We start from the raw sequence: 13,246 nt of genomic DNA, 5'->3' as shown, positions 1-13,246 counted from the left end.
TGGATATGTCCTCTCGGGTTACTTTATGCTCATCAATAAAAAGTGCCTAACACTGAACACATCTCCCACTAACGGGCTCTTCTTTCTGACTGCTGTGCTTCTGCCTTATAGACCACCATCATTCTCGCTGTCATCCAGGGAAAGACTGTGGAGTCATGCATTTTTATTTTCTGTTACAATCCATCACACAATTCTTTAAGCCAGCTTTACAGATGAGGATATTGAATCCAAGCTAAATAACTTGTCCAAAGTCACAAAGCTAATCACTGGGAGACCTGTGTTCAAAGCCAGGCAACCTGGCTCCAGAATCTATCCTTAAATCTGTTGTATCATCTCTAATAAGTCGGGATGAGGGCTGTGTTGAAGAGTGGGATTAAAGCAATGAGGTAATAACATGGTGAATGTCAATAAATAATGAATCAGGAAAAGCAGTAAGGGCAATCACATGAGACTGTAGAAGAGACAGAAGAGAATAAGAGAAGGAGGATCAGGAAAGCTCACAAGCAAAGTGGCCACTTGGGGGTGAACCAACGGAAAAAGGAAGACCTTTCTCTCTGTCTCTCACTGTCCTACTCTGTCTGCCAAAACACACACATACACACACACACAGTCAACATAAGGTGGGGACTTGAGGAGGGCTCAGAAGATCTTGGGTAAAAGCTGCTGAGACAGGCAGGCTGTAGGGAACCATGAGGAAGGGAGATTCTTACAATATGCTGAAGGTGCCATTGTAGCTGTTGGGCTCTGGTACAGGAACTCTGTGAAGCTTCTGCACTGGGCTGAGGCCAGTGCACGAAAGTGTCTCATCTTTGCAGGTGCAGAGCTCACAGACATTTATGGTGGCAGCCGCATTCAGGGGTTGATCTGTGACTTCAGTTAGGGTTGAGTGCTGAGTCTGAACCTGGCCTGGATGTAGATCTGTAGTCTTCTTCAGGGATGGAGAATGGCCAGCTTTTGCAGTGGGTACCAGAGTTATGGTTAGCTCCATCTTGGAAGGCTGAGCTATGACACTGGGTGATGTTGGGTGCTGAGCTTGATGCTGACCTGCTGTTGGAACTGTCATCTCATTGTCCCCTGGGGACTGAGTTATGAGCTCCTTTAGTGGCTCTGTAGACTGAGTTAGGGTCATTTGCATGGTAGTAGAAGGTGTAGCCTCTGTAGTACGTTGTGGAGTTTGGGTAATTTCCAGGTCCAGAGGCTTGACTGTGACTTGAGGCAGGTTTGTATACTGAGTCTGAATCTGGACTGGAGGTGAAAATGTCACCTCAGGGTACATTGGATAAGGAGGAGGAGATATAGACTTGAAGGCTGTAGAATGTTCATCCTGTGTAGTGGGTACCTGAGTTATGGTTGACTCTAACTTCGAAGGTTCAGCTGTGCCACTGGGTGACATTGGATGCGGAGTTTGATCTTGACTTGGTTTTGGAACTACCATCTCATAATAAACTGGAGGCTGATAGACCACTTCATTATGTGGCCCTGGAGGCTGCCCTGAAGTCTCCTGCATGGTTGGGAGTGGTTCACCCTCCACAATGGATTCTGGAGTTAGGGTAAGTTCTACATCAAAAGGTTGAACTGTGACTTCTGTCAGGGTTGGATGCTGAGCCTGAACCTGGTCTGGTTGTGAAAGTACCTCCTCATGGAGCACGGGAGGTACTTTAGTCTTCTTCAGGGCTGTAGAATGTTCAGCCTTCCTGGTACGCTTTGCATTTATGGTAAGCACTGTGTCCAAAGGCTGAACTGTGATGTGAGGCAATGTTGGATATTGAGCTTGATTATGACCCAGTGTTGGAACTGTCACCTCTTGATGTATTGGAGATTGGGTTACACCCTCCATGGGAGGTTGACTGGAGGTCTCCTGCATGTCTGTAGAGGGTTCAGTCACCATACTGCTGGTTTCTGGAGTTATGGTAAGTCCCAGGTCCAGATGTTGAGTTGTGACTGGAGTCAGGTTTGGAGATGGAGCTGTAGTCTTGCTCAGGTCTGCAGGATGCTCAGCCTCTGTAGTAGGTTCTGTAGTAATGGTAAGTGCCAGGTCTAAAGGTTGATTTGTGACACTGGGTGATAGTGGAGGTTGATTTTGACCCTCATGATGCACTGGTGGCTGAGCTACAGTTTCTTTAGGTGGAGTCTCCTGCACATTTGTGGCAAGTTCAGCCTCTGTAATGGGCTGTGGAGTTATTGTAAGTGCCAGATCAAAAGGTTGAAATGTGATGCGGGGTGATTTTGGAAACGGAGCTTGATCCTGAGCTGGTGTTGGAACTGTCACCCCCTGATATCCTGGGGGTTGAGCTATACCTTCCTTAGATGGCCCTGGAAGCTGAACTGGGGCCTCCTGCATGATTGGAGAAAGTCCGCCTTCCATTCCAGGTTGTGTAGTTATGGTGAGTTCCACATCCAAAGGTTGACCTGTGACTTTGGTCAGGTTTGGTTGCTGAGTTTGAAGCTCCTGCTGGGTTACAGATGATTGAGTGTCAGGGAAGTCTTGTGGCTTGGCTGGGGCTACATTTTGCACTGGAGCTTGTTCTGCATTCTTGAGGGGCTCTAGAGGCTCAGCTGGAGAAAGTTCCATCTTTTCAGGCAGTGCTGGAGGCTTGGCAAGAGGAGGCCCAAGCTGGGTTGGAGAAAATTCAACTTGCTTGGTGGGAACTGTAGGCTGGGCAGGTCCTTCCTGCTGACTCCAGTAAGGATAAACTTCTGGAGTGGGCTTTAGGGTTCTGGTAAGGTCAATATCCACATGTTTTGGTTTGGTTTTAGACATCCTTAAATGCTGAGTTCTGAGTATTTCTTCTGGAATATGAGGTGAAAATGTCATATTCATTGGAATAGCATCACTCATCTCTGGGAAGATATCTGAAGGCTGGTTTGTGTTTCCCTGTTGGAGTGGTAATTGGTAAGCACTCACGGGGCGCTCTAGAGGTGGAACGGAAATCCCCTGCTGGCTTGGTGAAGGTTCCTTCAGTTGTTCAGGCTGAGCTGGGACCCCTGGAAGTGGGGAGTGCTCATCCTCTTCTGGGGGCTTTGGCTGCTGAGCTGTGTCTGCCTCCTGGTCTTTCAAAGGCTCATGCTCCGTAGGGAACACTGAGGCGTGAGCTTGGGCTTCCTGATGGATTGGAGAAGGTGCAGCCTCTTCGGGGGCCTGTAAAATTTCAGCTGTTTCCTCCTGCTGGGTCATAGAGGGTTTCTCATCCTGCATAACTTCTGGAGATTGAATTGGCAGTGGTTCAACCTCTTCAAGAGGCGTTGGAGGCAGAGCTGGGACTGAGGCCTGAGTTGTTGTGACCTCGTGGCTGACTGGAAATGTTTCCACTTCTGCAGGGTTTGTTTTTTTTTTTTTTTTTTTTTTTTTTTTTTTTGACAGGCAGAGTGGACAGTGAGAGAGAGAGACAGAGAGAAAGGTCTTCCTTTGCCGTTGGTTCACCCTCCAATGGCCGCCGCGGCCGGCGCGCTGCGGCCGGCGCACCACACTGATCCGATGGCAGGAGCCAGGAGCCAGGTGCTTTTCCTGGTCTCCCATGGGGTGCAGGGCCCAAGCACCTGGGCCATCCTCCACTGCACTCCCTGGCCACAGCAGAGAGCTGGCCTGGAAGAGGGGCAACCGGGACAGAATCCGGTGCCCCAACCGGGACTAGAACCCGGTGTGCCGGTGCTGCAAGGCGGAGGATTAGCCTAGTGAGCCGCGGTGCCGGCCGTGCTGCAGGTTTTGGTGTTAGGGTCAGCTGCAGGTCTGGAGGTTTAGTAGTCACATTGGGCAAGTCGTACTGCTGAACTTGATGGTGACCTGGAGGTAAAATGGTCACTGTGTGAGGACTTGGAAGCTGGGCTGGGACTTCTGTCTTCTTTCCAGAAGATTCAACCCCCTCAGAAGACTCAGAGGGCCGCATTGGTTGCTCCTGCTCACTGATATAGGGTTCTGTCTCCACAGGAGGGCCCGGAGTCTGAGCAGAGCCCTCCTGCTGCGCTGGAGAAGAGTCCCGCTCCATGGTAGGCTCCGGAGTTATGGTCAGCGCCACATCTGCAGGCTTGATGGTCACGTTGGGCAGGTTATAACGGTGAACTTGATTCTGATCTGGAGACCAGTCCATCCCCTTCTGAATCTGTGGAGTCTGAGCTATGATATTCTCTTCAGGAGATTCTAGCGCTTGAGCTCGGGGATCTTGCTGTACTGGAGATTTGACTTCCACAGGGAGTGCCGAAGGCTTCTCCGGGGCTTCCAGTTGGCTTCTAGAAGGTTCGATCTCAGGAGACTCAGAAGGCTGAGCAGGCTGCTCCTGATTGCTGGAGGAATATTCAGTGTTCACAGGCAGGCCTGGAGGCTGAGCTGGGGCCCCCTGCTGGGCTACAGATGGGCTGACTTCCTCAGCATACTCTGAGGGCTGAGCTGTGGCATCGTTTTGGGTAGAGAAAGGTCCAGTCTCCTCAGGGAGATCTGAGGTCTGAGCTAGACCCTCTTGAGTCCAAGATTCCACCCTCCCAGGGAAGTCCGGAGTCTGCACTGGGGCCTCTTGTTGGGCTGAGGGGAGTCCCACTCCCTCAGGATGCCCCAGAGGCTGAGCTGGAGCCTGCTCCGTGCTTGGAGTAGACTGAACTTCCTCACCTGCCCCTGAGGCTTCTGTCAGCTCCGTGTCTGCAGGTTTCAGTGTGACGCTGGGGAAGTTTGCTTGGAGAGCTACAATCTGAGGTGAGGATGGAGTGTTAGGATCATGATACACTGATGCCTGACCTACTACTTCTGCAGTAGCAAATGGATTCTGAGCGGGGGCCTCCTGCTGCAACGGAGATGCTTCTTCCTCGGGCTGCTGCAGGTCTGCACCTGGGCCCTCTTGCTGGGGTGAAGAAAGTTCATCTGGTTCAACGGGCTGTGGAGGCGGAGCTTGTTCTTCTTGCTGTGCAGAGGAGGATTGGATGGGCTCCTGAGTCTCTGGATTTTGAGTCTGGCCTTCCATCAGGAATTGAGATGGTTCAGCCTGCTCAGAGGGCTGTGCAGGTTCTCCTGGGTTCTCCTGGGATTCTGTAGGAAAACCACCAGGATAGACCCCATAGTCAGCCAGCAAAACTTGATTTTGACCCTGAAGCTTGGCCGCTTTGTCTGGAGTTCCAACAACAACCTTAGGAAGCCGTTGACGCCGAGCTAGATCTTTCTTGGGGGTCAGGGGTGAAACAATCAACTTGTTTCCTTGTGAAGACTGTCTAGAGGCGGAACGAGTGCTTCCAATGACTGGTGAGCATTTCCTTCCAGTCGAGGAGGCAGAGCCGGAGGCTGATCCTGATCCCCGTCTAGCACGGGAATCGCCTCTGGTAGCCTCTGTTGTCGAGTCAGCCTATTGAAATACTGCTTTGGAACAGCAAGCTGTTCTGGCTCTGGGGGCAGTTCCAGAAAAAGGAAGCAAACTCACAGTGGACTCTTGAGGCGAGGTCAGCACCCGGGAGGGAGCAGAAGACCCCAGGTCATCAAAGCCGCCAGGGTCTGCCATGGGTGTGAGCGAGTCAGGCGATTCAGGTGGGACATTCAAGGAGTGGGAAGACCAGGGCTCAGAGAGCCAAGGGATCTGGACTGGGAGCCCCTGGTCTTCCCGCGTGGGGTCTCCTAAGTGATGGGAAAGTGCAGGTCTCCTGTCCTCACCTTACTCGACTCCTGCTCTTTCTGTCCACTCGGGGCTTCTGTACTCTCATTGATATAGGTCTCGGTCCTCCACTGCTCTGCGTCCCATTCTTCCTTGGCTATCTTTTCTTCCTGCTGCTCACTGAGGAGCTTCATCAGGATGCCTGTTTTGGAGGTGAGCTTGGCACAGGGCAGTTGCACCTGGGCCTCAGAGCAGTCCATTTTCAGAGTGCGGATGACGTGAGAAATGAGCTTTTTCATGTCCGTGTTGGGGATGAGGGACTGTAGCTGCGGATTCAGCTGAATTTCAAACTGTTGCCCCTGGGACAGCATCACGGGGTAGGTGAAGCCTGCGGGCGTGGTGGGGGCTTCAGTGCCCTCGCTGGGGTATTCCCACTGTGTTTCCTTGGTTTGGTCCACAGTCGGCATTAGGTCGAACTCGGTCCCAGCAGAATCTGTAGCTGAAGGATCTGTGTGCATTTTGTCGCCAGGGAGCGTTTCTTCATGTGCAGTGGTGTTTTCTGGCAAAACGTTTTCTTCAAAAACACGACCTCCGGAATGGTTTTCCTCCCTAGTGTCTTCTATAGAAGGTTCTCTCAGAGGAGGACTCCCCTGAGAATGCAGGCCTCCAGGGGATGAGAAAGCCTCTCCGGAGGGGGAGTTTATGAGACTCCGCAGTGCAGGGAACGGAGGCCTCTTCCCAGCCGTCAGCCTGTTGAGGGAATTTTTCCTTCTGAACTTCCGACTCAGTTTGGCCTTGGGGGTTCGGAGGACCAGGTGAGAGCGAGTTTTGTGAAAGCGGTAATTTTGTCTGGAATGCCAGATTGGTTTCCCTGCCGCCTTATTTTTAGCTCTAGCATTGGCATCTTCTAAGACAAAAATGGTGTAGGTTAAGTCTTTTCCTTTGTTGTTGATCTCAGAGAGAGATTTTGCAGGGGAGGTAGAAGGCCTGCCCAGGATGTGTTTCTTCAGGAAAGAGGAGGCTGCAGCCTCACGTTCCTTTGTGAGCAAGGGCTCCGTGTGCAAGGAGTTTCCGGCCACCTGCCTGGGCCTCTGAGCCACTTGAAGCTCCTTCAGCTCCCTGGAGCCTGCTCTCCCAAGCCTTCTTCCCCCAATGCTCTCCGCAAAGGGCCAGGTGCCCCGTCTCCTCCCGAGGCTCTTCCTCATCTCCTGGAGGTGCCTTTCCCGTAAGCCCTTTGGCCCCTTGATGACTTTTTTCACTCTCTGCAGCCTGTACCCCACACTTGGCATGGTTGCCAGGCTGTTCTCCTGTGACGGGGCAGTTTCTGATTTCTTTTGGAGGATTTGAGGGTTAAATTGAGGACCTAACAGGATAGGCTGCATAAGCATGGCCTTTTCTTCCTTCTTAACCTCATCGATTTTTTCTTGAATTTCTTCATCTAACAAATTCTGTAGAAAATAGAGCTTTCTCAACTTATTTCTGTAAGGATGAGAGGGCCTCCTTATGTGGGTTTTCACGTAGCTCAGGGACTTATCTCTATCTTGCACATTTGAAAAAAGCAGTGTAATGAATGGTAATAATGTTGATTCTACATTTTGTAGAATTTCCTCTGAGAAATAAGGCAATATGTAATTCAGTGCACTAATAATGTCACTTTCATTGTTGAAGTCCCGCTGTTCACTCATATGGCCTGGGAAGTCCACACTGTTTCTCTCTGATACTGGGTTCCCTGGCTCAATAGTCAGCTGCTTGCTGGTGTTGTTCTTCCGGGCTTGCAATATCTTCATGAATGCCCCCTTTGGGTTCCCTATAGATGCTTCTTCAACTGTCAAAAAAAGAAGAGACTGCTTTTTGGTACGGAAGACTGATGGGACAGCTTTATGTCAGTCCACAGCCCTACACTCTGATCAATTAAATTAGGAGTCAAATCCAATATTTGGGGTACCATTGAGACTTTAGAGAGAAAAGTAAAACCAAACTCAAACCTATGAAATGGCAACAATAAAGGAGAAAAAGATATTTTTGAGAGTGGCATTCAGAAGAGTTCGCAGTGTTAAAAAGCAGTAACTATGATCAGTATTATTTCATTGGTTTCCAATGACCAACCACTCCAGGCTTAGAATAAGGCTGGAGGACAAATGGCCCCACCCAGCTGCCCCTTCTGTGGCTCTGCCCCTGCTTCTCAGCCACATCATTCCACAGTCCTGCCTCATGCTGAGGGAGCCCAAGGCTTCCTCCCTCCCTCCCTCCCTCCCTGTGGCCCTATGTTCTTGCTGCCATCACAGGTGTCCATGGCAAAAGATAGGCATGTAAGGGGAGCGAGGGCAGAGATGGTCAAGCCAAGGGGCCTTGCTCCTCACCTCAGTGTGTTCTTTCCCACCCTTGTAAAGGGAGATTAACAATGCTTGTCCTTCTCACCTCTTGAGACGAAGGGAATAATATAATTGGTAGGAAACTGGTCTGGAAGGTGAGCAACACTGTGTAGATGGGTATACAGTTATCACTGTGCTAATGCCTCAGATCCCTGACTGAGATCCGAATTCAAGCTGTCTAAGGAAGAAAGCGGTCACATTTTGGAAGTCACGACATCAGTGGTAATAACCCTCATCTACAGAAGGATACTTAAAATTACCCGAGTGTTCTGTGGATAGAAAAGCGTGAGACTCAGAGCAGGTTCAGAGTTGGACAGTCTACAAGTGCATGGAGGAGCCTTCCGACTCCATCAGAGGAGCCAGGCAGCCATTTCTGGTTATGGAACCAGAAACTCCCCGGCTCCAAATAAAACAGCATCACTTGTACTCTTTTATACAAGTGCAAAAACAAACAACCGCGGTGAGCAGTGTAGACCTGTTCTATAAGACAGAGGGCCCTTGAGGCCCAACACGTAGAAAACCAGTTTATAGACTGTGTGCAAATGAGTTATCATTGAAAAGCAAAGCACCCAAGAGCACAGAACACCACGTGTGTGGTTCCCAACATTGCTTCCTTCCCCTTCCACCTCTTTTCCATGATCCTTTGTGCATATGTAAATTACATAGCGGTAACTATGTTATTAAATTACATAGCGGTGATTGCAAACCTGACTTTCAGCAAGGGAGCAGTGTAGCAATTTAGGGAGTTTAAATCTGAATGAATGAATAAAAATTCAGCAATTAATTACATTGTTACTTTAAACTTGACCCTAAAATTTTAAAATAAGAAATTTAAAACAAATAAATATTAAAAAAAGATCCTCAGGAAGTTCCGACTCACGGCAATGTGTCGTATTTGGCAGGCATTCATTGTCACAGTGAAGCTTGACGGTGTTGCAGACAACCTCGATAGTATGTTTAAATTGGCAGAGGCAGCAGGCCATATGGCTGGGTAAGATCCTATGAATAGAGACAGAGAATTAAGTTACCTGTAAAGGGGTTCCTTGGGTGGGTCAAACAGGTGAGCCAAGGTGCCAGCAAAGGCGTTCTTGAGGTATGTGTGTGGCCAGGGCATTTGGGTAGGAGCCTGGTGGCCAATTGTTGGTCTTGAATATGAGAATAAAGGAAGGAGGGAGAGGTGGCCCAAGGAGGCATAGGCATGGAAGTGGGTGTGGTGTATCCAAAATAAAGTCAACAGGGTGAGCATTGGGCACCATGGATCTGTCGTTTGACTCAGGGGTGTCTCCTTCCAGTTCACAAGTCTCATTGTGGGTTGGGAGTGCACAGGAGGACTTCCCCCAACCTCTGGAGTACTCTTCTCCATCCCTGTTGGAAGTGTTCACTATTAGAAACTACTCTGGTCCCAGAAAAATGACTGACTGCAGTAATTGTTGGAAAAGATGTGGAGAAAAAGGAACACTTGCTCACTGATGGGTGAGTGAAAGTAATTTGACCAGGCAGGTGTTTAGCCCAGCCATGAAGATGCTGCTTGGGACAAGCACATCCCCTTCTGGAGTGCCTGGCTCCATTTCTGATCCCTGTTTCCTGCCAGGGAGTGCCCTGGGATGTGTCAGGTGGTGCTTCCCTAAATACCCAGAAATGGAAAGGCTGCAACTTATGGTAGGTGTGTGTTTTTAAGAAACTGTCAGTCTATTTTCATTATATTTTTTTTTTCAAATTTATCATTTCGAAAGTTTCTGTGGAAGGAAGAGAGAGAAACACACACAAACACATCTTTTCTTTTTTTTTTCTTTTTGACAGGCAGAGTGGACAGTGAGAGACAGAAACAGAGAGAAAGGTCTTCCTTTTGCCATTGGTTCACCCTCCAATGGCCGCCGTGGCCGGCGCATCGCGCTGATCCAAAGCCAGAAGCCAGGTGCTTTTCCTGGTCTCCCATGCGGGTGCAGGGCCCAAGGACTTGGGCCATCCTCCACTGCACTCCCGGGCCATACCAGAGAGCTGGCCTGGAAGAGGGGCAACCGGGACAGAATCTGGCGCCCCGACCGGGACTAGAACCCAGTGTGCCAGCGCCGCAAGGCGGAAGATTAGCCTATTGAGCCACGGTGCCGACCACATGTTTTCATTAGGTAGTTTACTCCCCAAATGTCTGCGACATGCAGGGCTGGGCCAGGCCAAAGCCAGGAGCTCAGAAACTAGTTTGGTTTTCCATGTGAGGAGCAAGAACTCAAGTCCTTGGGGCATCACCCACTGCCTTCCAGGGTACATGTTAGCAGGAAGCTAGGGTGGAGCAGAGCCGGGACTTGGATCCAGGCATTCTGATGTGGGATTGGAGTATCCCAGGTAGTGGCTTAACGGCTGCACCAAATGCCTGCCATCGTAAACAGTTTAATTTTTATTTGTTTTATTTTTTAAAGCTTTTATGTAATGAATGCCAATTTCATAGGTACAACTTTAGGAATATAGTGTTTTTTCCTCCATACCTGCCCTCCCACCCCCACTCCCGTCCTACCTCCTACTCCCTCTCCCATCCCATTCTTCATTAAGATTCACTTTTGATTGACTTTATATACAAAAGAGCAACTCTATACTAAGTAAAGATTTCAACACTTTGCACCAACCCCCCACCCCACAACATAAAAAGTACTGTTTGAGAACAAGTTTTGCAGTTAATTCTCATAGTACAGCTCATTAAGGACAGAGTTCCTACAGGGGGGGTAAGTGCAAACAGCTTCATTTCTAATACCCCCAAATTGGAACAACCTAAGTGTTCACAAATAGGTGAATAGATAAACTATGGTAGGTTACACGTAGTGGGCCAGGCTCTTTCTAACCAATAGAATAACCAATGGTTGAGTTGTTACAGATGACTAATGTTACTTCTTTGGGTCCAGGGAAAGCTTCATATAGAAAGAAAAAAAAAAGAAATTATCAACTCCCAACTTGACTCTCACTGGGATTAAACATGACAATAGGTCTGATCTGATTTCATCATCATTTAAAAAAATCATCTATTATTTTTCACTTTATGTTTCTGTGTGGGAGCAAACTGCTGAAATCCTTACTTAATGTATACTAAGCTGATCTTCTGTATATTAAGATATTCGAAAATGAATCTTGATGTGAATGGAAGGGGAGAGGGAGTGGGAAAGGGGAGGGTTGTGGGTGGGAGGGACGGTATGGGGGGGAAGCCATTGTAATCCATAAATCGTACTTTGGAAATTTATATTCATTAAATAAAAGTTAAAAACAAAACAAAACAAAAAAAAAAGAAAGAATGCACTCAGAATGCTAAGCTAGTGTTTTACTAGACTTCAATTCTAACAGGAAATTTTCGTTAAGTCCTTTCTACCCCTAACTTCGTATTTTGAAAATTTTCAAGCCTACAAAAATATCCGAAAGATTGGTGTCATGAGTTTACATGTTCTCTCACTTAGATTCAACTGTTGCTAACATTTTGCCACATTCACTTTCCACGTGTGTGTCTCTATGCACTTCTTGGACAAACCATTTGAGAATGAGCTGTAGATATGATGACCTTTTCTTGCTAAACCTGAAGTCTGCGTCTCCTAAGAACAAAGGCATTCTCCTGCATATCCACAACACTATTATCACCCAGTCAGCTTTAACATTAACATCACCGTCTATTGTGGTCCACATGCAGGTGCTCTCAGTTGTCCCAAACATGTCTTGGCTACTTTTAAATCAGGCATTGCATTTTATTTTCATGGCTCTTTAATTTTCTTCAGTTTAGAACTGTTCCTTTTTTGCAGTGTTTCATGGCATTGGGATTTTTGAGGCATTCAAATCAGTTGTTTTACAGCATGCACCTCAATTTATCCTTCTAAGACCAATACTGAATATAATCACCAGGGAACATTTATTTTTTTGAGTGGCTAAGATTTTTTTTAAAAAGTTTTATTTATTTGAAAGGCAGAGTGATGGTTGGGTGCAGGAGAGAGAGAGAATGAGTGGAGGGAGAGGGAGAGGGAGGGAGAGAGAGAGAAAGAATGAACGTGAATAAATCTTCCAGCCACTGGTTCATGCCCCAAATGGCCACCGCAGCTGGGGTTGGGCTGGGTTGAAGTCAGGAGCCAGGAGCCAGGAGCCAGGAACTATATTCAGGTCTCTCCTGGGTGGCAGGGGGTCAAGCACTTTGGTCATCCTGTGCTGCTTTCCCAGGTTCATTAGCAAGGAGCTGGATGGGAAGTGGAGCAGCTGGGACTTGAACTGGCACTCCCATATGGGATGCCAGCATCACAGACAACTTCACCTTATGCCACAACACCAGCCCCACTAGGGACCATTTCTGGCAGGAACACTGCATCTTGCATAGAGAATGTTGTAGTTTTGCTGCTTACTAAAATGGATGCACTAGGGATGATGTCAGTGATAAAATATTTATTTTTTAGAAGATTTTTATTTATTTGAGAGGTAGAGTTACAAACACAGAAAGGGAGAGACAGAGACAAAGATCTTCCATCTTAAGCTGGTTCACGTCCCAAATGGCCTCAATGGCCAGAGCTGGGCCAATCTGAAGCCAGGAGCCAGGAGCTTCTTCCGGGTCTCCCATGCAGGTGCAGAAGCTCAAGCACTTAGGTCATCTACTGCTTTCCCAGGCCATAGCAGAGAGATGGATCAGAAAAGGAGAAGCCAGGACTGGATCTGGTGCCCATATGGGATGCTGGCACCGCAGGTGGAGACAGCCCACTATACCACAGCGCTGGGCCCCAAATCATTATTTTCAAAAATATTGGCAAATCTGGGGCCGGCACCATGGTGCAGTAGGTTAATCCTTCACCTGCAGCACCGGCATCTCATATGGGCGCTGGTTCTAGTGCCAGCTGCTCTGCTTTTGATCCAGCTCTCTGCTATGGCCTGGGAAAGCAGTGGAAGATGGCCCAAGTCCTTGGGCCCTGCACCCGCATGGGAGACTGGAAAGAAGCACCTGGCTCCTGGCTTCGATCAGTGCAGCTCCAGCCATTGTGGCCATTTGGGGAGTGAACCATCGGAAGGCTTTTTTCTCTGTGTCTCTCTCTCACTGTCTATAACTCTTATCTGTCAAATAAATAAATAAAATTTTAAAAAATATTGGAAAATCTTTTGAAATTGCTAATGACCTGAGGTATAACTTATTCTTACTAGATAATATTTAAGTATTAAAGACCATTGCACATTAATATGCAATAAAGGGGCCAGCGCTGTGCTGTAGCAGGTTAAGCCTTCACCTGCAGTGTCAGCATCCCTTATAGGCACTGGTTCAAGTCCCAGCTGCTCCGCTTCTGGTCCAGCTCCCTGCTAATGCACTTGGGA

General features: G+C 48.3%; 2 protein-coding genes across 2 annotated transcripts in view; both read right to left on the bottom strand.

The window, feature by feature from the left end:
• Positions 1-3,517, bottom strand: part of LOC103347337 (leucine-rich repeat-containing protein 37A3) — a 36,817-nt gene extending 33,300 nt beyond the window's left edge. The window contains 1 exon segment of the mRNA XM_070061599.1: positions 711-3,517. Within this exon segment, the coding sequence (XP_069917700.1) occupies positions 711-3,517 (2,807 nt within the window).
• Positions 3,518-4,304: 787 nt separating this feature from the next.
• The window catches only part of LOC138846265 (leucine-rich repeat-containing protein 37A3-like), a 33,950-nt gene continuing 25,008 nt past the window's right edge, over positions 4,305-13,246 (bottom strand). Inside the window, exons 8-9 of the mRNA XM_070061598.1 lie at positions 8,817-8,935; positions 4,305-7,389 (exon numbers count right to left, since the gene is read on the bottom strand). Of these exons, the coding sequence (XP_069917699.1) occupies positions 5,588-7,389; positions 8,817-8,935 (1,921 nt within the window). The 3' untranslated portion in view covers positions 4,305-5,587. The remainder of the gene's footprint in view (positions 7,390-8,816; positions 8,936-13,246) is intronic.

Source organism: Oryctolagus cuniculus, chromosome 17 (assembly GCF_964237555.1).
Source record: "Oryctolagus cuniculus chromosome 17, mOryCun1.1, whole genome shotgun sequence".
Lineage (NCBI taxonomy): Eukaryota > Metazoa > Chordata > Mammalia > Lagomorpha > Leporidae > Oryctolagus > Oryctolagus cuniculus.
Note: the sequence above shows the minus strand (reverse complement) of the source record. Positions and strands in the feature narration are given on the sequence as shown.